This window comes from Amphiprion ocellaris, chromosome 24 (assembly GCF_022539595.1).
Source record: "Amphiprion ocellaris isolate individual 3 ecotype Okinawa chromosome 24, ASM2253959v1, whole genome shotgun sequence".
Lineage (NCBI taxonomy): Eukaryota > Metazoa > Chordata > Actinopteri > Pomacentridae > Amphiprion > Amphiprion ocellaris.
Window position 1 is genome coordinate 16026204 of NC_072789.1, and position 24234 is coordinate 16050437.

The following is a 24234-nucleotide window of genomic DNA, read 5'->3' on the forward strand; positions in this document are numbered from 1 at the left end:
TCTCTTCAGAGCAGGACAGAGACATAAAGGTGGAGCCTGAACCTGGAACAGAGACTGAACCAACAAGTTAAACCTGTTTTTGTGTGTTAGGTTTGGCAGCTAGTTCCCTCTGTGAAGTGATGTTGTCAGATCAGATAGAAATCTGTTTCCTGCTTCGTTGCCCTGACAACAGTGACGTCATGGCCACTTCCTGTTCCTCAAGTTAGTTCCGTCTTTACCGTCTTCGTGTCGCAGCTTCTTTTCTCCGTCTGAATGTGAGTAAAAGACACTTTAAACTGGTTTTTATCTTTTATATATCTATACACCATAAAACTGATTGAATAAGTCATCGTATTTTAACTCAAAAACAACGTTGTTGTGACACAATTAAAACATTAAACAAATCTTTTTCCCTAAAATCAAATCTTCAGACATGTTGTTCCCAACCAGCAGGAGTTATCAAACTGATGCTGAAATCAATGTGTTTTATCAGTAAATATCATTTGCTTTTTTCAGGCAGTTCTAAACATGAGTTGTTCTTATCAGCAGAACTTCAGTGCAACAGTTGTAGGATGGAAATGCTTTGAACGATTGATTTTTCAACAACACACGTATAACAAGAACATCGTGTGGACCAAACAGTGGTGGAAAAAAGTTTTGGGACTCCCCATGTATTTGTGAAATACTGCATTAAGAATCCCTCTGAGGTCTTCAAGTGTAATTTCTTTTAGTTCAGTCACAGCCAGAATACTAAACGCATCCTAAAAAAGACATTAAAAACTAAAAACTGATTGGTTCCATAAAAATACAGAAGAAGTACTGAGTTTTGGCTCATTTTGGTTCCAGTGATCCACTAATGAAGGTCCTGCTTTTTATTTAAAGACACAATTTCTGTTGGCGTACTTCGTGTCTTTATAAAGCAGCACATTAGAAAGTTTTTCAGAGATAAAAATGACTAAAACAAAGAACCGAACACAGGAAACTCAGTCAGGAAGGGTGCAGCTGTAACCACATGAACAGGAAGTGCAGATGCAGCCCTTCAGCAGTTGGATTCACTCTGCAGAAATACAGACCAACCAACAGCTGGAAGACAAACCAACATCTGGATGTCCAAGAGTTTCTTCAGCAAGAAATGACTTCATCCTGATCCACATGGAAAACCATGATAGGAGCTTCAGCAGCAGTGGTCAAACCAAACTGGTGTCCAGTGTTCCACCAGACTTTTAGATCATGGCTGAAGGTCCTACAAGGCTGTCAAGAAGCTCCTGACCAATGAGAGACAGAGGTTAGCCCGGCGTCGTTGGACCAAGAACACAAGAACTGGACAGCCAGGAAGTGGAAGAAGATTCTGTGGTCAGATGAGTCCAGAGTTGGTCCAAAATAACTCAAAACTACTCCAAAGTGAATTAAAAAGTTCCAAAATGACTCAAAATTTGTCTAAAATGACTTTAAACTGTCTGAACATGATCTGGAATTAGTTTGAAATTTGTCCAAAATTACTCAAAATTATTCTAGATTTATTAAAATAGCTCAAAATTAGTTAAAATTAGTTAAAATATGTCAAACAATTCTTAAAGTCTGTCCAAAAGTACTTAAAACTTGTGCAGAAATGACTCAAACTGTTCTAGTTTACTTAAAATTCATCCAAAAACAGTTAAAATGGTCAAGAAATGACTACAAATCTGAATAAAATGACTCAAAAGCCATCTAAAATATCTCAGAATTTGTCCAAACTGGTTTAAATTTGTCCATATTTGTGGATATTTGTCAAATGATACTTTGAATTGTCTGAACGTGATCTGGAATGAGTCAGAAATTGCCTAAAATTACTCAAAATTTGTCCAAAATGACTTTAAACTGTTTGAACGTGATCTGAAATTAGTTTGAAATTCTTCCAAATTTACTCAAAATTATTCAAGATTTGTTTAAAATAACGCAAAGTTTGTTAAACCTAGTTAAAATATGTCAAACAATTCTTAAAGTTTGTCCAAAATGACTTTAAACTTGAGCAAAAATGACTCAAACTGTTCAAATTTACTTAAAATCCATCCAAAAGGAGATAAATGGTCATAAAATGCCAACAAATCTGAGTATAATGACTTGAAATTCATCTGAAATATCTCAAAATTTGTCCAAAATTCCTTAAATTTGTCCATGTTTGTGGGTATTTGTCAAAAAATACTTTGAATTGTCTGAATGTGATCTGGAATGAGTCAGAAATTGCATAAAATCACTTAAAATTATTAAAGATTTGTTGAAGAAAAAGCTAAAAATTTGTTAAAACTAGTTATAATATGTCAAACAATTCTTGAAGTCTGTCCTAAAGTACTTAAAACTTGTGTAGAAATGACTCAAACTGTTCAAATTTACTTACAATTCATCCAAAAAGAGTTAAAATGGTGAATAAAATGACTACAAATTTGAATAAAATGATGAGAAATTCATCTAAAATATCTCAAAATTTGTTCAAAATGACTTAAATTTGTCCAAATTCAATTAAATTTGTCCATGTTTGTGGATATTTGTCAAAAATACTTTGAATTGTCTGAACATGATCTGGAATGTGTCATAAATTGCCTAAAATTACTCAAATTATTCAAGATTTGTTTAAAATAGCTCAAAAGTAGTTAGGACTAGTTAAACTCTGTGAAACAGTGCTTAAAATTTGTCCAAAAGTATTTAAAACTTGTGTAAAAATGACTCAAACTGTTCAAATTTACTTAAAATTCATCCAAAAAGAGTTAAAATGGTGAATAAAATGATTTGAAATTCATCTAAAATATCTCAAAATTTGTCTAAAATGACTTAAATTTTCCATGTTTGTGGATACTTGTGAAAAAATACTTTGAATTGTCTGAATGTGATCTGAAATGAGTCATAAATTGCCTAAAATTACTCAAATTATTCAAGCTTTGTTTAAAATAGCTCAAAATTTGTTAAAACTAGTTTAAATATGTCAAATAATTCTTAAAGTTTGACCAAAATTACTTAAAATGTGCAAAAATAATGCAAACTGTTCAAGTTTACTTGAAATTCATCCAAAAAGAGTTAAAATGGACAAAAAATGACTATAAATCTGAATAAAATGATTAGAAATTCATCTAAAACATCTCAAAAAGTAGACCCACCCCTGTTTCTAGCTGCTGTTAGTTTAGTTCCAGCAGAAATGTGGCTCCACAGCTCCGTGTTCGCTCCTTCATGGGACTAAAAAGTTGTTTTAAGTCGTCGTTAAAGACCACAAACTGCCACATTTAGCTAATGGAGGCTGCTGCTAAACCAACTGTTAGCTTGTTAGCTTGTTAGCTCATCTCTGTCAGGAAGCCATAGACAGCTCTGTGTTGGTGGGAATTAATTATAGAGTTTGGTGACGTCTCTTCCTTCCTGTTCCTCAGGTTAATTCTGCTTTTTACCATTCTATGTCTCCTTTGTGTTGTTTTATGGCCTAATTCTTTCAATTTCTGTCATTTTCAGTCTTTTTTCTGTAGTTTTGGCCTCAGTTTGTCTCATTTTTGTAGTTTTTCTGTTTTAATCTGTCTCATTTTTGCCATTTTGTGTCACCTTTGTGTCATTTTGAGTCGTAAATTGTCTAAGTTTTGTAGTTTTGAGTCATCATTTCTCTATTTACTGTCAGTTTGTGTTTTATGTCTATTTTTTTGTCATTTTCAGCTTTATTTCTGTAAATTTGTGTCTCATTTTAATAGTTTTGTCTTTCAGTTTGACTAATTGTTGTAGTTTTGTCTCAGTTTGTCTCATGTAGAATGTAGTTTTCAAACATAAAAACCTGCTGTGACTGGAGGTTTGAGGCTCAGAGATGAAACTTTAAATGACTCCTTAGTTTTTCTTCATATTCCAACTCCCCCATAATCAGAACTGATTCCATCTGCTTGTCCAACATTCCAGATCCTGAATCAGTGGTTAGAAATCAGAGTGAAAGTGGTGGACGGTCAGTTTGTGGCTGCTGGAGGAAGCAGTGTGTTGATCAGAACCTGCAGTTTGTGACTCTGCTGCTCCTTCAGTCAGGTTTTAATTAGACTCAGTCCATTTGTTGGTCTTTAACAGGAAAAAGGTTGAATGTTGAAATAATCCGTCACATGAAACGAGTGGGAATCAGCCTGTAAAATGTGCTCTTATTGTGAAAGTCTGCCTGCTGCTTCCTCATAGGTGGAGTCCTGACTGGTTCCAGGAAACAGATCACCTGTCTGAGCGTCCAGAAGTGGACTGTAAACTTTCTTCTTCAGCGCTTTGAATAAAGTGTAAGTTTGCTTTGTTTGCTGCTTTAACTTCAGTAATGTTGCTGTTTGTTTCTGCTCTGTGATGTTTCTACATGTTCACTTCTTAGTTCAGCACAAACTTTGGATGACTGCTGTTTAAACATGGATCAGTATGATTATTAGCTTATTGATTGACTGCAATCAGTCAATATTTCTATGAGATTATTGATTGACTTGAGTCAGTTTGATGAGCTGCTGATGTTTCTTTGTTTGTTCACAATCCAAACTGCATGGTGTCTTTTTGACTTTGGGTTTGTGGGTGAGTCTCTGCAGCTCCATGACTCCATCTGCTGGACTGATAGTAGAAGTGCAGCAGCTGATCTTTTCCAGGAGGATTTGAGTGGATCAATGATGTTTGTTTCCTGTGCAGGTGAAGGTAGAAAGTGTGTGTGAGCTGCTGTGAGTTGAGCAGCATGGATGAGTGTGAGGACAGAGAGGAGGGAGTCCCTCCCTCTAAAAGCTCTCTGTGTGGGGAACAGGAGAACCAGAGCAAAGCTCAGAGGTGAGACCAGCATCTCTAACTGTCCAGGACTCTGGTGCATGTCAGAGCTCAGCATCACATCACTGCTGCATCATTATTCACAGGAATCCACCTGGACCTGGACCTGGACCTGGACCTGGATCCAGCTGTGTGTCCTTCAAGAGTGACCGGTCTAAGAATCATCCCATTTTCTTTAAAGATCATCAACCTCCTGCTCCAGAGAAGTAAGCTGTGAAATCAAACTACTGACTGTTGTGTCAAATGTTCTGTCATTGTTCCAAATATGTTCCATCATTAAATCACTCTGAAACTCTGCTACATGATTTTTCCTTCCTGGTGATCTTCCTCTTTATTTACCAGAATCCATCAGAGACCACAGTCCTCTGGACCTGGACCTGGACCTGGACCTGGACCTGCATCCAGCTGTGTGTCCTTCAAGAGTGACCGTTCTATGCGTCTTCCTATTCATTTTAAAGGAGAACCAGGTCCTTCTACAGAGGGGTAAGATGTTCAGAACAAGGTTTCAGAGCTGCTAGTTTGATAGCAGATTGGCTCCTCATCAAACAGAACAAATGTTTTGAAGAAGTGATGCTAATAATGTGAACATCATCCACAGAGACATTAAAAACAGAACCAGGTGGATCACAGCAAGAACTCTGAGTTGACTAAAATATCAAGAAATAGTTTTACTGGACAAAACTCCAGTTCTGTGATCATATAAGCCTTGTTAGCCTGTATGCTAGCCTATATGTTAGCCTGTATGTTAGCCTGTATGTTAGTCTGTATGTTAGTAGGCATGTTAGTCTGCATGTTAGCCTGTATGTTAGCATGTATGTTAGCCTGTATGTTAGCCTACATGTTAGCCTGTATGTCAGCCTGTATGTTAGCCTGTATGTTAGCCTACATGTTAGCCTGTATCTTAGCGTACATGGTACATGTTAGCCTATATGTTAGCCTGCATGTCAGCCTACATGTTATCCTGTATGTTAGCCTGTACGTTGGCCTGTATATTAGCCTGTATGTTAGCCTTTACGTTAGCCTGTATGTTAGCCTGTACGTTAGCCTGTATGTTAGCCTGTATGTTAGCCTATATGCATGGCTTAAAGTATTCCGACACCGTACCAGAATTCCGGCGTGTGGCTCCTGCGTTTGACTTGAAAAAAAAAAAGATAGGACTACGTTGCCAGTCGAGTTCATCTACAGGGTAGGCCATAAGTTTCCATACATAGGAAACATCAACATTTTATGTTGGACAACCGTTTTTATTTATATAATGTGCTCTATATGTGTTTGTTTCTTTCTGTGTCCTTTCTCCGAGTGTCCCTGGTCCCAGAGCTGGATGCTTCAGATGTGTGGCTGTGTTTTATGGTCCTTGTGTCCCACCCCCCACCTCTCTATCTCTACCCCTCTACCTCTCTATCTCTACCCCTCTACCTCTTCCCCTCTACCTCTACTCCTCCATCTCTATCCCTCTACCTCTCTATCTCTACCCCTCTACCTCTTCCCCTCTACCTCCATCCCTCTATCTCTACCTCTCTACCTCTTCTGTCCCTCTCAACCCGCCCGGCCAGCAGGCAGATGGGTCCCCCCACATTAGAGCCGGGTTCTGCTCGAGGTTTTTTTCCCTGTTAAAAGGGTGTTTTCCTTGCCACTGTCGCCTTTTGGCTTGCTCTGGGGGTCAGGCATATGGGTTCTGTAAAGCGTCTCGAGACAATTTGACTGTAATTGGCGCTATATAAATAAAATTGAATTGAATTGAATTGAATTGAATTGAATTGAATTGAATTGAATTGAATTGAATTGAATTATATGATTAGCATTGTTTCAGATACACATATTAATGTGTTTTCCACTGTTGATGAACTTGCATCAGCACAGTTGAAGTTCTGCTTGTAATGGCATTGGTGATACGTTCCTGGAGATGATTTATGTCTCGTATCTTCACCAGATACACCATGGCCTTCATGTGCCCCCAAAGATAGTGTTAAACGCACTTTCTAGGGTATCTGAAACATAAAAATTATACATTGTACATTTTCCTATGTATGGAAACTTATGGCCCTTATGTGTATATATACACTACTCACAATAAGTTAGGGATATTGTGGGGTCCTCAGTGGATTTCATACATAAGGTGTTTGTTTCACTTCAGTGATTTTGGGGATAGGGAGGCAATTGTATTAGGGTGCTAGACACACCTCATTTTGTGTTTTCCATAAAATGGTCTCACTGTGTACAGTGCGCCTTACATATTGGGCCAATACCAAAAAATACAAAAAGACAACCCTTTTCAATGCGGCATCAATTTCAACATTCTGGGGGTATAAAAAGCTGGTATTGTCAGTAAGTCATTCCCAGTTCATCATTCAAGCAGCCATGAACACACGACGTCACTTAACGGACGTGCAGCGCCACCTGGCCATAGCGCGCCTTCAGGTCGGTAGAAGCCAGTCAGATGTTGCTCGTGAACTTGGTGTGTCTCAAAGTGTCATCAGCAGACTTGCAGCAAGACACAGAACTACTGGCAGTGTTTGTGACAGGCCCAGGAGTGGAGCCCCAGAAGTGATGGACCGCAATGATGACCAGTACCTAAGGACCTATGCACTCAGACACCGTTATGCAACTGCCACACAGCTGCAGACCTGTTTACGAGAAGTGAGGGGTACTAGGGTTTCCAGACAAACCATTCGCAACCGACTCCACCGCTTTGGCTTGAATGCCAGACGACCGTTGCAGGTGACTCCACTGACACCAAGACACCGCTGTGACCGGTTGCAGTAGGCACAAGACCATGTGACCTGGACAATGCAGCAGTGGTCTACCGTTCTGTTCACTGACGATTGTCGGGTCACCTTGCACAGAAATGATGGTCACCAGCGTTGCTGGAGAAGGCAAGGTGAGCGATACGCCGAGGTCAACATGGTCCCCAGGGTTCGCTTTGATGGAGGAGGTGCAACAGTCTGGGCAGGCGTCACCAGTCAGCACAAAACAGATTTGGTGATTGTAGATGGCACAGTCACTGCACGTTCTTACCTCAGAGACATCATAGAACCCATCATCATTCCCCAATTCCACCAGCACACCCCCAACTTCCTGTTCTTGGATGATAATGCTCCACCACATGGTGCCAGAATTGTCACAGCTCAACTTCAGGAAGTCGGAGTGCCTCATATGGTATGGCCAGCAATGTCCCCTGACCTGAACCCCACAGAGCACGTCTGGGACCAGCTGAAGCAGCGACTGGATGCTCGTACCCCACCCCTACGTGACCTGGCAGAATTGCATGTAGCACTTGTGGAGGAGTGGAACGCATTGCCTCAGAACAACATCATGAGGCTAGTTAGGAGCATGAGACATCGCTGTCAAGCTGTCATTGCGGCAAATGGTGGAAACACCCGCGATTGACTTTGTCAATTTTGGTTATTTGGGGCTATCTTTGTTATTGTCTGAATTGTTGGGGTAACAAATGTTGTACTAACGAAAATGGTGCTTCCTCTCATTCATTAATAGTAATATCAAAGGGAACTATGACTTATTTCATTAAAATTCAGACCAAATAGGAAAAGCACTCATGTAAATAACAATATCCCTAACTTATTGTGAGTAGTGTATGTGTATATGTATATATATATGTGTATATGTGTGTGTATGTATGTATTGTAGCAGTTCAACTAAAATACCCTGTTGCACTCTACAAAGGTCCTATGTTGAATCATGAAACCTTGTTAGCCAATATTAAACTAAATATTTTGACCATGCCACACAACAGATCAGGGAGGCAGAGAATAGAATGGTACAATAATCAACACAAATCATTTATTAGAAAGTCCAGTCCGGGTTTTCATTAGTCCCCTTTGTACACAGTTCGAACTGTCAAACTCAAATTGTCCATTCCAGGTTTTCTGAATAATCCAACAAAAAAGAACCAAACAAGGAAGTAGGTTACGGCTGTTCATTCAGTTCCAAAGAAACAAAATACAGTGATCCCTCGTATATTGCGGGGGTTACTTTCCAGACCCTCCCGTGATAGACGACAATCCGTGATATAGGGACCATATTGTAACCCTTAAATATTGGTCGACTCACCCATCTCCAGGGCTGTAGGTCAGGCCGGTTACAATTATTTTGCGTTTTTATGCTCATGTCTTTTGCTGTCTTCCATACTAAACATCCCCAGCAGGACAGGACAGTTTTCTGCAGGTTTTATTCACTGGTCAGCACAACAAACATAGACTGCTCTTACCAGCACAACATAAACACAAAAATAATAAACAAAATAAAGTAAATGCAAATGGACACAATCATGCACAAATCTGATACTAGAATATTTATTTTATTATAACTCTGTCAAGGAACGCGGAGGAGTTATGTGACGATCAGTGTGTTTCTCTGTGAATCTGTCTGTCCTGTGCAACATTACTCAAAAACAGGCAAATGGATTTGGATGAAATTTTCAGGGAAGGTCAGAAATGACACAAGGACAAAGTGATTAGATTTTGGCAGTGATGCGGCTTATAGTCTGGATCCACGGATTGGTTAAAGAGATATAGCGGCCGGCACGGCGTCACTGTAACCATGACAACAAGTGAACGCTGCCTCAGCTCCCTGCTGACGATCATGTGATCCTACTACAAATCTGCCGTTGCCGACTTATCGGAATTGATACAAGGAACAATTGATTGATTGATTAAATTGTGGGGGTGTTTGAGTCCCATCACATATGTCCCGCTACATGTTTAGGTCAGAAGATTCACGCACACACATGCATAACACATGTCCGTGTTCAGCGCAAGGTCAGAGAATGAACAGTCTTGGCGGAGTATGAAGCTCTGAATGTTTTTCTTGTTGATGTGTATTTTAAGGCTTTATAAATCCTCCCCACACAACTCACATCACCGCAGAGCAACACTATGCAGCGATCAGATGTCTGTGTGAGACGGACAGGCCAAATACTGAATGCCGCTGTACCATATATAATATAATATAATATAATATAATATAATATAATATAATATAATATAATATAATATAATATAATATAATATAATATAATATAATGTAATATAATATAATATGCCATATGCACTATACTCAGGGGAAACAGAGGAGACTGACTACGGTCGCTGAGCCAATCAGAGCCCAGCGCTGTACGCTGGTCGCTATGACTGAACCGTGGTGCTGCAATGCACCATGGGAGTTCGGGGTGTTGGGGGTTTAAATGTTATTATTGTGGTTTATGTTAGTGTTTAGTTTAGTTTGTTTAGTATTTATGTTTTATTGTGTTTTTGTGGTTTAGTCAGCCTAGTTAGTTTAAGTGTCATGTTGTCAGGGCCGTGAGTGTGAAGTGTAGTGTGTTTGATGACTTCCTGCCACATTTATACTGTAGTCTGTGTCAAAATAAAAGCCCTAGGCAATTATAATGTTCCTAAGAAATAGGTACATGTTGTGTAGTGTTACTTTTTAATGCGACTTGCCACAGTAAGAACTACAGAATAAAATGTCTGTACTGAAAAATTCTGTGATATAATGAAACATCTGCAGAACCCAACCCAATCCAAAAATCAGCGATATAGTGAGACCGTGAGAAGTGAACCACGATATAGTGAGGGACCACTGTACTCCAACGAAAAGCACTGCCATATATATATATGCACACACACACACACACACATACACACACACTGTTCGCTTGCTGATAGAGAAGAACTATGAATTCCGTACAGATCGCCACTTGTACATCGGATTCATTGATCTGAAGGCTGCCTTTGACACCGTCTGCCATACCTCAATGTGGAGCATCCTACAGGCCCTCGGAGCACCACCTAAGATCGTTGACCTGTTTAAGCTGCTTTAAAGCAATGCACAGATCTGTGTCCGTGTTAACGGCAGAGACTCCAACTGGTTTCCCATCTCCAGCGGAGTTCGCCAGGGCTGCGTGGCTGCTCCTGACCTTTTCAACTGCATCATTGACCATCTGATGTCCAGGGTTTGTGAGCGGGTCCCCGGAGTGTCCCTCGGCAGCTACCACCTGACTGACCTGGAGTACACCGACGACACCATCCTGCTCAGTACATCCTACAGCCAGTTGAAAGACGCTCTGGGCATATACAGTGAAGAGGCAGAGAGGCTTGGCCTCCAAGTGAGCTGGACAAAAACCAAGTTCATGCATGTCGGTGCTGGACCAGACCCACCTCCCCTGTGGCTTGGTAATGACATCGTAGAGCCTGTCAAGAATTTTGTGTATCTGGGTCCATAGTGACAAACAACGGGGACCTACAACCAGAGATTACTCGCAGAAGAGCCCTGGCATCATCAGCTCTGCAGTCTGTCTAGAAACCACTCTGGCGTCACCAGACTATCTCACGCAAAACAAAGCTCCGTATTTACAACTTAGCAGTACTCTCCATCCTGCTTTATGGCTCGGAAACATCTGGCTGCAAGAATATATATATATATATATATATAGCAGGGCTCTCAGAACCATCGAAAACATCAGGTGGCCCCAGCGGGTTTCCAACGCAGTGCTTAGAGCCCGCACCTGCCAGCCCAGAGCATTTACTTGGCCGCGCAACGCCGCACCCGCTGGTTCGGTCATGTCCTCCGCCTCCCTCCTGACCATCCGATGAGAGCCATGCTCCAGTTTGACCTGAAGGCCGCAGGCTGGACAGGACCACGAGGCAAGCCTCGTACCCGATGGCTCGACGTCGTTGCGGGCGACTTCAAACAACATGGAGTTGCTGTGGAGGATGCAGAGCTGCTGGCACAAGACTGTCAGCAGTGGAAGAAACTGGTTCATCTGGTTGGCTCGATGCACATGGATGGGATGCCCTGCCCTTCGCAGGAGCCCTAAGTCAAGTCACACACATGCATACATGCACACCTGTATACAGACACATCTGCATATATTTATTCAACAGTGAAGATGCAGCAGCAGAATTGCACGTAACAACCAATGGAATGAGAAGAACGCAGCTTTTGCTCTCAACCAAACTAATATCACGAGCCAATGGAAGTAGAGTGGGGGCGGGTCTTAGAAAGACATTAAGATCCAGCTGCAGGTGAGTCCATTGTTGTCATGGTTACAGTGATGCTGTGGTGCTATCTGGCAGTGATACAGAAATCTTTAACAAATCCATGGATCCAGACTATAAGCTGCATCACTGCCAGAATCTAATCACTTGGTCTTTGTGTCATTTCTGACCTTCCCTGAAAGTTTCATCCAAATCCATTAGTCTGTTTTTTTGAGTAAAATTGTGCACAGACAAATAGACGGAAGGACAAACGTAGGATCGTCACAGTAACTCCACTGCGTTCCTTGGTGGAGTTTAAATAAATGGTGCTTCCAGGCGTCCAGATAGTTCAACACAACAACCTGGGTTGGATTCCAGCTCATGGCCCTTTACTGCATGTCTTCCCCCATTCTGGTCCCTGCTTTCCTGTCTGCCTCTCAACTGTGCCGGTCAAATAAAGCCAACAAAAGACCAAAAAAATAACTTTAAAACATAAATAAATAAATGGTGCTTCCTGTGGTTGGCAGAGTTCAACAGAGACAGCAGCCCTTTGGCTGGTGTTTGCTTCTGGACCATGTGCTCAATAAAACTAATGTACGCAACTAGTGATAAAAAGTGCTGTCAGGTCAGGAATCAGACCCATAGAGCTGCTGTCAGCTCTGAAACTCACAACTTATTTACCGGGACCAACATCCACCACTGAGGTACCAACATCAGACTGACTGGGTTTGTGATTTAAAATACGCTGTACACGTTCATTGGAGAACACAATTTGTTCACCAGATCTCAGCCACTCATTAATCTGTGCTGAAGATAAAAATGCTTTGCCTAAACTGTCCATGTTAAATCAGCATGCTGGTTCCATAAATACACCTGGCATAGCAGCAGCATTCAAGAAAAGTCTTTCTGAAAAGCTCAATAAATGTGTTTTCATTGGAAATGACGAAGCACTAACCAGAGCATGGACAACATTCTGAATGTGCTTGTTGGTTTTTTAATGATGATGCTTCCAGAGTAACTCTATGGAGTCACAGGAGTGCCACAATAAAATATAAATAAATAAGGAAATAAATGTGGAAATATAAAGAGAAATAAATAAATGCAGAAATATAAAGAGAAATAAATAAATGCAGAAATATAAAGAGAAATAAATAAATAAATAAATAAATAAATGTGGAAATATAAAGACAAATAAATAAATAAAAAGGAAATAAATGTGGAAATATAAAGAGAAGCAAATAAATAAATAAGGAAATAAATGTGGAAATATAAAGAGAAATAAATAAATAAGGAAATAAATAAATAAAAAGGTACATTTTGTCTTTGCTTTTCCCTTTTCTTTTTTCCTTTTATTTTTCCTTTTGTCATTGCCTTTTCCTTTTGTTACTCCTCAGTCCACCAAGTAAAAACAATGACAAAAGCCTCTGCTTTCACTTGGTGGACTGAGCTGTCAATCAAATGGCTCTGGGCGGGGCTTTCTGTCCAGGTGAGTAGTCGTACCTGATCACAGGATTCCTGCCTGACGCCAGCTCCTCGAACGGCTGAAGTCAAGTGATGTCACCGTGGTGCTTCAGCTGATTCTACCAGCAGACACTGAAAGGACTCTGATAGTTCAGTAAGTTAATGTTTATTTTCTCATTGGTGCCGGTTTTAATGCACTTCATATATACCTGTAGTGTCAGATATAATTTGTACCCTGCACTCCAGATGTCGATGGAGTTTATTTCTGTGTGTGTTGACCAGAGAAGAGAGTTAGCATCCAGTAAATATTAGCTTTGATGTGAATTAGCGATGCTAACCGAGCTAGCTGCTCAGTCATAGCCTGATTAAAGCTAACGTAGCATTAAGCTAACGATGTTTGTGTTGAGTTTCATGTAAACAGCTGAAGTGTGTTGTGTTAGTGTAATGTGGTGCATTTAGTTAATAAAACTGTCAATGGAGACGCTGGTTCACATTAATGTAACGTTTAGGAAACATAAATGTGATTAAAACAGTAAGTTTAAGGTTCTATGCTGTCAGTAGTCCTGAATATCTGCTGAGTCTCTGAAGTTAAACTGGAGAAAACAGTAAATCTACTCTCTAGTCGTGAACATTGTTTAATGACTGGTTCACATGTTGTAGTACTTATTCCTGCAGTATAGACTGGAAAAATAAACTCCCAGAATATGATCAAAGTAATGATGAACACTACAGTTATTACATTTAATGTTCCAGCAGTTGGACTGAAAGAACCTTGTAGATCTTTTCCTCACTGTTGTGTCTTTTCCTTCCAGTCTTGGTCTGGATCATTGGGAACATCTGGTCTGATGGACTGAGAACTACAGTGAACATGAACATCCAGCTGTGGTTGTCTGAAGAGTCTTTTCTCCTTCATCACTGTGAGGAAGAGCAGCACTGATGTCCTTTTCATCCTTCCAGTAATAACAATAATGCTGCAGATTCAGCTCCTCTCTTCATAATACAACTTGTCTTGTGACAGTTCAGTATTTACACTTCACTGTCAGCAACACATTATTTATTTCATCCATTTATTTCATGTGTTTAAACATCTTTACAGTTCACAATTGTTAAATAATGTAGTTTTTAAATGTGCAATAAAGGTAATAATGAAGCTCTTACCCTGAATGTGTTGATGTTTTAATGCTACATATCTGCTATAAATAACATGGACTTTTTAGGTTTTATTTCTGCTACAACAGCAGAGATGAAGTTAAAGGTGATAAATGGAACCTGTGAATACTAAGACTAGAGAATAGTAAACTGCTGAGAGTTGATCTGTCCTTCTGTAAGTGAAAGCTAAACAGGAAGTGGTTCACTGAGGATGTCGTCCATTCAGTCTCCTTCTTCACATACAGATGAGGTTTTCCTTCTGGTGGCTTCACTCAGAAGATCCTCAGTGAACATGAGACACCTGAGATGAAGACAGACGTCACAGTATCAGCATCAACAGCAGAGGCTCATTTTAAAGTATCCCTGGAAAGATTTCCTATTTCATGTAGTTTTCCAAGCGCTGAACAACATAAAGGCCTGTAGTCACTTTAGCTCTAGAGGAGAGGATTTTATTATCCAGCTTATCTGTGCTGTAATTTAAATATAATAACTGTAGTGTTCATCATTACTTTAGTCATATTCTGGGAGTTTATTTTTCTAATCTGCACTGCAGGAATACATACTACAACATGTGAATCAGTCATTAAACAACGTTAACTAGAGAGCAGATTTACTGTTTTCTCCAGTTTAACTTCAGAGAACCAGCAGATATTCCGGACTATTGACAACACAGAACCTTAACTTTACTGTTTTAATCACATTTATGTTTTCTAAACGTTACAGTAATGTGAACCAGCGTCTCCATTGACAGTTTTATTAACTAAATGTACCACATTACACTAGCACAACACACTTCAGCTGTTTACATGACACAACACAAACATCGTTAGCTTAATGCTACGTTAGCTTAATGCTACGTTAGCTTAATGCTATGTTAGCTTTAATCAGGCTACGACTGAGCAGCTAGCTCGGTTAGCATCGTTAATTCACATCAAAGCTAATATTTACTGGATGCTAACTCTCTTCTCTGGTCAACACACACAGAAATAAACTCCATCGACATCTGGAGTGCAGGGTACAAATTATATCTGACACTACAGGTATATATGAAGCGCATTAAAACCGGCACCAATGAGAAAATAAACATTAACTTACTGAACTATCAGAGCCCTTTCAGTGTCTGCTGGTAGAATCAGCCGAAGCACCACGGTGACATCACTTGACTTCAGCCGTTCGAGGAGCTGAGGTCAGGCAGGAATCCTGTGATCAGGTACGACTACTCACCTGGACAGAAAGCCCCGCCCAGAGCCATTTGATTGACAGCTCAGTCCACCAAGTGAAAGCAGAGGCTTTTGTCATTGTTTTTACTTGGTGGACTGAGGAGTAACAAAAGGAAAAGGCAATGACAAAAGGAAAAATAAAAAGAAAAAAAGAAAAGGGAAAAGCAAAGACAAAATGTACCTTTTTATTTATTTATTTGTCTTTATATTTCCACATTTATTTCCTTATTTATTTATTTATTTATTTCTCTTTATATTTCCACATTTATTTATTTACTTCTCTTAATATTTCCACATTTATTTGTTTATTTATTTATATTTTATTGTGGCACTCCTGTGACTCCATATAACTCAACATCTGGCAAACACAAAAGTGAACATTGCCTCCACACTTATGGAAGAAGTAAAAAATGTCATAAAAAAGAAGGAATAGATTGAAAAAATAAAGATGCATCTTACCAATTCTTGTAGGACCGAAAATGTTTTTTTAATTGAGCTGAACTGTAGTTTTCAGTAGTAAACTGTATTTGTTTATTTTCTTATTTATTTCTAATTATTTAAGTTACCAGTTTTTAGAGCACTTTAATGTTGTTTTGTTCTTATTATTTGAACTGAACTATAGCTTGCTGTTAGAAACTAGATACATACATATTTTTTTGCATTGTAACTGTTTACATAGTTGCATTTCAGAACAAATGGTGCAAATTCAGGGCTCCAGACTAACTTTTTTTCCTCGGAGCACAGTGGCCCCAAACTTAAAATTTTAGGAGCACAAGCAGAAAATTTAGGGGCGCACACCGAAATTGACTTGCAAAGTAAATATTCACATTTCCTCTCATTTTCACTGTATTACTGATAAATACTTGAACAATAAATGCAGACACTATAATGTTTTCAATTCACATTTTATTGTGCAGCAGTTGACACAACATAATAAACAGCTACACACCGGATCACAGCTGGAAACACCACATGTTGCATGCTGGTCTGGTTGTGGTGTGTTTCCAGCTGTGATCCCGTGTGTTTACCTGCAGCTCATTTGCATAAAGTAGACTGGACTTCTACTTTATGCAAATTGGATGCAGCGTGCGGAGATTCTACGCATCGTGAAACTGTCCTCAAACATCTAAACTAGCCGTCTGTGACATAAAACCAGGACAGATTCAGCTGCTGCAGATTATTTCTCACCTCAGATGCTTTCAGAAATACTTTTCGCTGAAGCGTTTTTGAAATAAAAGGGAAAGTTTGCGGCCGAGCCGCTGTGTTTTTCCGACTCATCTACCGGACTGTCAAGCTGAAAGCTCGGTCACGTGACCACGTAGTGACCTGTTGTTGCTCAGCGCTGTCATGTGACCACGTAGTGACCTGCTGTTGCTCAGTGTTGTCATGTGACCATGTTGTGGTCCACTAGTGACCGCCCGCCATCTGTGTGATTTTCAGATGTGTGCATTGCCGTGCAGGAAAATCACATCTAGTGGACACGTGGTGATTGTCCTCTTCGTCAATGTTCACTGTTTACAAGAGTTATGTGAAACCTGTGGATTCGTCAGAGACCCGCCTCTTTTCACACATAAGCCAATCACAGTGGTCATTCGCCCCGCTCTCACACACATTGGCCCGCCTTCTTCTTCTTCGGTGTTGGTCTCCTTTCTTCTTCTTTTGGAGTTAATGTCGGTTGGCAAACCAGCTAATTTCATTACTGTCAACTACTGGGCTGAAGTATGGAGCAGAAGTTTGTCAGCAACAAAAAATATTCAATAATAAGAAAAAAAATTGGCAAATTTACTGGTCGCACATGCACGAGTAGATGAAACATTTACTGTCTCAAATTTTAGTCAAAAAATGCGACCATTTAGTCGCAGTCTGGAGCCCTGCAAATGGTGTTAAATGGTGAATCAATGTTGTTTTCCATGTATTTTACTGATTGGTTGCTAAACAATATATTTGCACCATGTTGTAGTCAGATGGAGTATTACCACCACCTACTGACCTTTTTGGTCTTACTATAATCTGTAGTCTGAGTTTGTGAAGGCAGAAATCTTCATTTCTTACTAGTTAGCTAGATTGTACCCCCCCGACCCAAAAGCAGAAAAGTTCAGGCTGAGGATTATTTTTCACTTTGAGCCCAGTATATGTCTCTGTGTGATAAAGTGAGAGTTAACTGTTGATGTTGATCCACAGAGTGGAGCAGCAGAACTCAGAGGTTCCCAGAGCTCAGTCTGTCCAGCAGCATGACCTGGACTCCATATTCATGGTGAGTTCATGGACAACAAGTTGTTCTCCATCTGTTGTGTTCAGGCGTCTCCATGCTGCTCTTTGTAGACCAGTGGACTGTCAGTGTGTCCAACATGGATCTGATGTTTGGCTCCATGATTTGACTCTGATGGACTCATTGACACATTTCTCTGTTCCAGCTGCTGGAGGACAACATGGTGACTTTTGTGAAGAAGGAGCTGAAGAAGATGCAGAAGGTTGTGAGTCCAGATTACCCAGAATGCTCCTCAGAGAGTCAGAGGGAGGATGAGGAGGAGTTGGAGGGTGATGATGAAGAGCAGAGGAGCAGCAGAGAGATGTTTCAGCAGATCACAGTGTTGTTCCTGAGGAGGATGAAGCAGGAGAAGCTGGCTGACTGTCTGCAGAGCAGTAAGAGGATTTGTGGAAAGACTGAAGCTGCTGATCAAGAGAACATTTACTAAAGTCTCAGAATATCTTCACACAATCAGTCTTTAGGGGGACAAACTGTCACCTTCACTTTATTGCTACTTTGGTGCTTTAATATCCAGGTTACTTCTACTTCACTCTTTTTTCTTGTGTTTTCATTCAGAACTTCCTGCAGTTTGTGGACGTGAACTTAAATGTGGTCTGAAGAAGAAGTTCCAGAGAGTGTTTGAGGGCACTGCTAAAGCAGGACAGCCGACCCTCCTGAATGAGATCTACACAGAGCTGTACATCACAGAGGGAGGGACTGCAGAGGTCAATGATGAACATGAGGTCAGACAGATTGAAGCAGCATCCAGGAAAGCAGACAGAGCAGAAAGAAGCATCAGAGCAGAAGACATCCTGAAAGGCTCACCTGGAAGAGATGGACCAATCAGAACAGTGGTGACAAAGGGAGTGGCTGGCATCGGAAAAACAGTGTTAACACAGAAGTTGACTCTGGACTGGGCTGAAGATAAAAGCAACCAGGACATCCACTTCATGTTTCCATTGACTTTCAGAGAGCTGAATGTGCTGAAAGAGAGAAAGTTCAGCTTGATGGAACTTGTTCATCACAACAAGATGGCGCCCCGAGCGGCCGCCTTGGTGTTTCGCTGCGCCTTGTTTTGTCTGTTTTTGTGCGTAAATTGTGTGTCCGCCTGCCCTTACACTCGCGAGGAGCTACTGAACATCAGGACTATCACCCCCACGGACCTACTTCCAGTTTTTTTAGCTTCCGCTGCCGATTTGGTTCACTTTTTAGTCAAAAGAGTGAGAAGACGAAGGAGAGGGAAGAGAGCGGGTGTGCTTGCACGACTTCGGCGGAGAGGCTCGCGCACGGCTTTACCTGGGATCTTCCTGACCAACGCCAACTCACTCTGCAATAAGGTGGACGAGCTGCTTTTGCTGATGAAGAACAAAGACTTCTCCTCCTCGTGTGTCCTGTGCTTCACGGAGACGTGGTTCAACGGGAGCACACCGGACAGCGCGCTCCAACTCGAGGGGTTTCAGCTGCTGCGAGGCGACCGCGATGCGCTCTCGGGGAAAAGCAAAGGTGGAGGAGTGTGCTTCTACATCAACAACAGCTGGTGCACGGATGTGACTGTGATCTCAAAACACTGTTCTCCTGCTCTGGAATATCTCTTCATTCACTGCAAGCCCTTTTACTCCCCACGAGAGTTTTCCTCCTTTGTTCTGGCCGCAGTTTACATCCCGCCACAGGCAGACGTGCGTGAGGCTCAACGCGCTCTGGCGGATCAGATTCAACAAGTGGAGGGGGCCCTTCCGGACTCCCTGGTTATTGTACTTGGCGACTTTAACCAGGCGAACCTGAGCCACGAACTACCCAAGTATAAACAGTTTATTAAATGCCCCACCAGAGAGGAGAACACGCTGGATCACTGTTACACTACAGTGAAGGACGCTTTTCGCGCGATTCCCCGCGCTGCACTGGGACTGTCAGACCACGTGATGGTCCACCTCATCCCCACTTACACACAGAGACTGAAGCTCACAAAGCCTGTTGTGAGCAAAGCAAAGAAGTGGACTGGTGAGGCTGTGGAGGAGCTGCGCACATGCTTGGAGACAACTGACTGGGACGTGTTTAAAGGAGCCACAGTCAATCTGGACGAGTACACGGACACTGTGACCTCATACATCCACTTTTGTGAGGAGCGCATTCTGCCAACGCGCACCAGGGTGAGTTATGCCAATGACAAGCCGTGGTTCACACCCAGACTCAGACAGATTAGGAAGGAGAAAGAAGCAGCGTTCAGGAGCGGAGACAGAGACTGCTACAAGGAGGCTAAATACCGTTTTAGCAGGGAGCTGAGGAGAGCTAAGACTGTGTATTCAGAGAGACTCCAGCAGCAGTTCACTGCTAATGACTCTGCTTCTGTGTGGAGAGGACTGAGGCAGATCACCAACTACCGGCCTCAGGCTCCTAAAGGACAGGACGACAAAGCCCTTTGTCAGAAACTGTCCCAGCACTACGCCCGCTTTGACACCTCGTCAGCTGTGCCCAGCACCTCCCCTCCCCCCAGCACCTCCACTGCTGCCACTGTCACTTCATCAAAGGCAGTCCCCCCCACATCCCCCCATGCCTTTTCCCTCTGTAAGCAGGATGTGCACAGACAATTCAGCAGACTGAACCCGTGCAAGGCCCCAGGTCCTGATGGTGTTTCTCCCTCCACTCTGAGACACTGCGCGGAGGAGCTGGCTCCTGTCTTCACGGACATTTTTAACACCTCTCTGGCGTCATGCCACGTGCCGGCCTGCTTCAAATCTTCTACCATTGTCCCCGTCCCCAAGAAGCCACGGATCACAGGACTCAACGACTACAGACCTGTGGCGCTCACCTCTGTAGTCATGAAGTCCTTTGAGCGCCTGGTCCTGTCCCACCTCAAGACCATCACCACCCCTCTCCTGGACCCACTGCAGTTCGCCTACAGAGCCAACAGGTCTGTGGACGACGCAGTCAACCTGGCCCTCCACTCCATCCTGCAGCATCTGGACTCCCCAGGAACCTACGCCAGGATCCTGTTTGTGGACTTCAGCTCTGCTTTCAACACCATCCGCCCTGCTCTGCTCCAGGACAAGCTGTCCCAGCTCAACGTGCCCGACTCCCTCTGCAGGTGGATCATCGACTTCCTGACGGACCGTAGGCAACACGTGCGGCTGGGGAAGACTGTCTCGGACTCGGTGAGCATCAGCATCGGTTCCCCCCAGGGCTGTGTACTTTCCCCCCTGCTCTTCTCCCTGTACACCAACTGCTGCACCTCCAGCCACCAGTCTGTGAAGCTGCTGAAGTTCGCAGATGACACCACCCTCATCGGGCTCATCTCAGACGGTGATGAGTCCTTCTACAGGAGGGAGGTGGCCCGGCTGGTGTCCTGGTGCAGCCACAACAACCTGGACCTGAACGCCCAGAAGACAGTGGAGATGATCGTGGACTTTAGGAAAGTCACAGCCCCACCACCCCCCCTCACCCTCACTGACTCTCCCATCTCCACCGTGGACTCCTTCCGCTTCCTGGGCACCACCATCACCCGGGACCTCAAGTGGGAGCTGACCATCAGTTCCCTCCTCAAGAAGGCCCAGCAGAGGATGTTCTTCCTGCGGCAGCTGAGGAAACTCAAGCTGCCCACCAAGATGTTGGTGCAGTTCTACACGGCCATCATCGAGTCCATCCTCACCTCCTCCATCACTGTGTGGTACGCTGGAGCCACCATCAGGGACAGATTCAGACTGCAGCGCATTGTGCGCACTGCTGAGAAGGTGATCGGCTGCAGACTTCCATCTATGCAGGATCTGTACGTCTCGAGGACCCGGAGGCGTGCAGGTCGGATCATTGCCGACCCCTCTCACCCTGGACACAGACTGTTCACCCCCCTCCCCTCAGGCAGGAGACTAAGGTCCATCCGGACCAGAACCTCCCGCTACATGAACAGCTTCTTCCCCTCTGCCATCAGACTGATGAACACTAGATGACTCTACGTCACACACACGTGCCTATGTTCAGCAGCGACTCATCAACAATTACCACTGTTTTTTGCACTACAATATTTGCACTACGTGGTGGCCCCCACCACCTGCTGCTACTGGTCACTTTATTCACTTAGTCACTTTTTTGTTGTACAGTGTACTTAGTTGTTAGTTTTTATTATAGTAGATGTTAGCTTTTATTATAGTATTTACTTTATCTTTATCTTTATTTTTATCTTTATTTTTATCTCTACTATTTGTTAAATGTTTAATGTAGCAGCATTGCACCGAGTCAAATTCCTCGTTTGTGAACCTCATGAACAATGGCAATAAAACTCATTCTGATTCATTCTGATTCTGATTCTGATTCTGATTCTTCAGTGAAACTAAAGCAGCAGGAATCTGCAGCTTTGAAGACTTCCAGGTTGTGTTGATCTTTGACGGTCTGGATGAGTGTCGCCTTCCTCTGGACTTCCACAACAATGAGGTCCTGACTGATGTTAGAGAGTCCACCTCAGTGGATGTGCTGCTGACAAACCTCATCAGGGGGAAGCTGCTTCCCTCTGCTCGCCTCTGGATAACCACACGACCTGCAGCAGCCAATCAGATCCCTCCTGACTGTGTGGACATGGTGACGGAGATCAGAGGGTTCACCGACCCACAGAAGGAGGAGTACTTCAGGAGAAGATTCAGAGATAAGAAACAGGTCAGCAGCATCATCTCCCACATGAAGAAGTCACGAAGCCTCCACATCATGTGCCACATCCCAGTGTTCTGCTGGATCACTGCTACAGTTCTGGAGGAGCTGCTGAGAACCACAGAGGGAGGAGATCTGCCCAGAACCCTGACTGAGATGTTCATCCACCACCTGGTGGTTCAGGCCAAAGTCAAGAAGGTCAAGTATGATGGAGGAGCTGAGACAGATCCACACTGGAGTCCAGACAGCAGGAGGATGATTGAGTCTCTGGGAAAACTGGCTTTTAATCAGCTGCAGAGAGGAAACCTGATCTTCTATGAGTCCGACCTGACAGAGTGTGGCATCGATGTGGAAGCAGCCTCAGTGTACTCAGGAGTGTTCACACAGATCTTTAAAGAGGAGAGAGGGCTGTACCAGGACAAGGTTTTCTGCTTCATCCATCTGAGTGTTCAGGAGTTTCTGGCTGCTCTTCATGTCCATCAGACCTTCATCAACTCTGGAATCAATCTGCTGGAAAAACAACAACAAACAACCTCCAACAAACCTGATCCAACAGTTTTCTACCAGAGAGCTGTGGACGAGGCCTTACAGAGTCCAAACGGACACCTGGACTTGTTCCTGCGCTTCCTCCTGGGTCTGTCACTGCCCACCAATCAGAATCTCCTACGAGGGCTGCTGACACAAACAGGAAGTAGCTCACAGACCAATCAGAAAACAGTGGAGTACATCAAGGAGAAGATTGGTGAGAATGTGTCTGTAGAGAGAAGCATCAATCTGTTCCACTGTCTGAATGAACTGAAGGATGTTTCTCTAGTGGAGGAGATCCAACAGTCCCTGAGATCAGGACGTCTGTCCACAGATAAACTGTCTCCTGCTCAGTGGTCAGCTCTGGTCTTCATCTTACTGTCATCAGGAGAACATCTGGATGTGTTTGACCTGAAGAAATACTCTGCTTCAGAGGAGGCTCTTCTGAGGCTGCTGCCAGTGGTCAAAGCCTCCAAGAAAGTTGTGTAAGTAGTTGGAGACTGAAGATCCTTTTTCATTTTGCTGCTGTTTCATCAGTATAATCTGCTTTTTGTCTCTTCAGACTGAGTGGCTGTAATCTGTCAGAGAGAAGCTGTGGAGCTCTGTCCTCAGTCCTCAGCTCCCAGTCCTCCAGTGTGACAGAGCTGGACCTGAGTAACAACAACCTGCAGGATTCAGGAGTGGAGAGTCTTTCTGCTGGACTGGAGAGTCCACACTGTAAACTTGAAGCTCTCAGGTCAGGACTCATCAACCTGTTCAACTGATGACCATTTAAAATGCTTTTTTATTCATGATGAGCAGAACAGCTGAGGTGGGAGGTTTTCTGTATTTGTATGACTCAGATCAGTTGTGTTACTGACCTTTAGCTCTAGTTTCTCTTAATGAGGCCTCTTCCACTACAGGAACTGAACAACCTGGAACCTGCATCACAGAACCAGAACCTGTAAGAACCTGCCAAGTCTTGGTTCCAGGTTCTGTTTTAGTTCCCACTGTTTCACAAAATAGAATGCTTCAGATAGACGTCGATAAAAAGGAAACCCCAGAACAAACATTACATGTTCACACTTGAACTTCTTCTATGGATCTTCTCCGGGTTGTTTTCTCCTGACTAGATCCTTGCTTGTGTTGTTTCTACTCTCAGATGTTCGTCTCTTTGAATCAAAGCATCTGATAAATGAAACTGTAGAATGTTCAGTTTGTTCAATGACTGAACTCAGTGCAGTTCAGCTGGTGGACGGTTGGACTGTTGTTTCCATTCTTA

At 42.7% G+C, this 24234-nt stretch overlaps 2 protein-coding genes across 3 annotated transcripts; both read left to right on the forward strand.

The window, feature by feature from the left end:
- Positions 1 to 271: 271 nt before the first annotated feature.
- Positions 272 to 22090, forward strand: LOC111577009 (uncharacterized). Of its 2 annotated transcripts, XM_055008271.1 has the most exons (8): positions 272 to 1332; positions 4141 to 4232; positions 4621 to 4752; positions 4836 to 4955; positions 5092 to 5232; positions 17753 to 17825; positions 17986 to 18214; positions 18396 to 22090. In XM_055008271.1, the coding sequence occupies exons 3-8, from the start codon at positions 4664 to 4666 to the stop codon at positions 21755 to 21757; spliced, it is 4014 nt and encodes a 1337-aa protein (XP_054864246.1). In that variant the 5' UTR covers positions 272 to 1332; positions 4141 to 4232; positions 4621 to 4663; the 3' UTR covers positions 21758 to 22090. The 2 variants fall into 2 exon arrangements, with proteins under 2 accessions (XP_054864246.1, XP_035810034.2); XM_035954141.2 differs by having other exon boundaries at positions 272 to 4232.
- Positions 22091 to 22244: 154 nt separating this feature from the next.
- On the forward strand, positions 22245 to 23525 carry LOC129348263 (protein NLRC3-like). Its single transcript, XM_055008329.1, has one exon. The coding sequence runs from the start codon at positions 22380 to 22382 to the stop codon at positions 23460 to 23462; it is 1083 nt and encodes a 360-aa protein (XP_054864304.1). The 5' UTR covers positions 22245 to 22379; the 3' UTR covers positions 23463 to 23525.
- Positions 23526 to 24234: the final 709 nt, after the last annotated feature.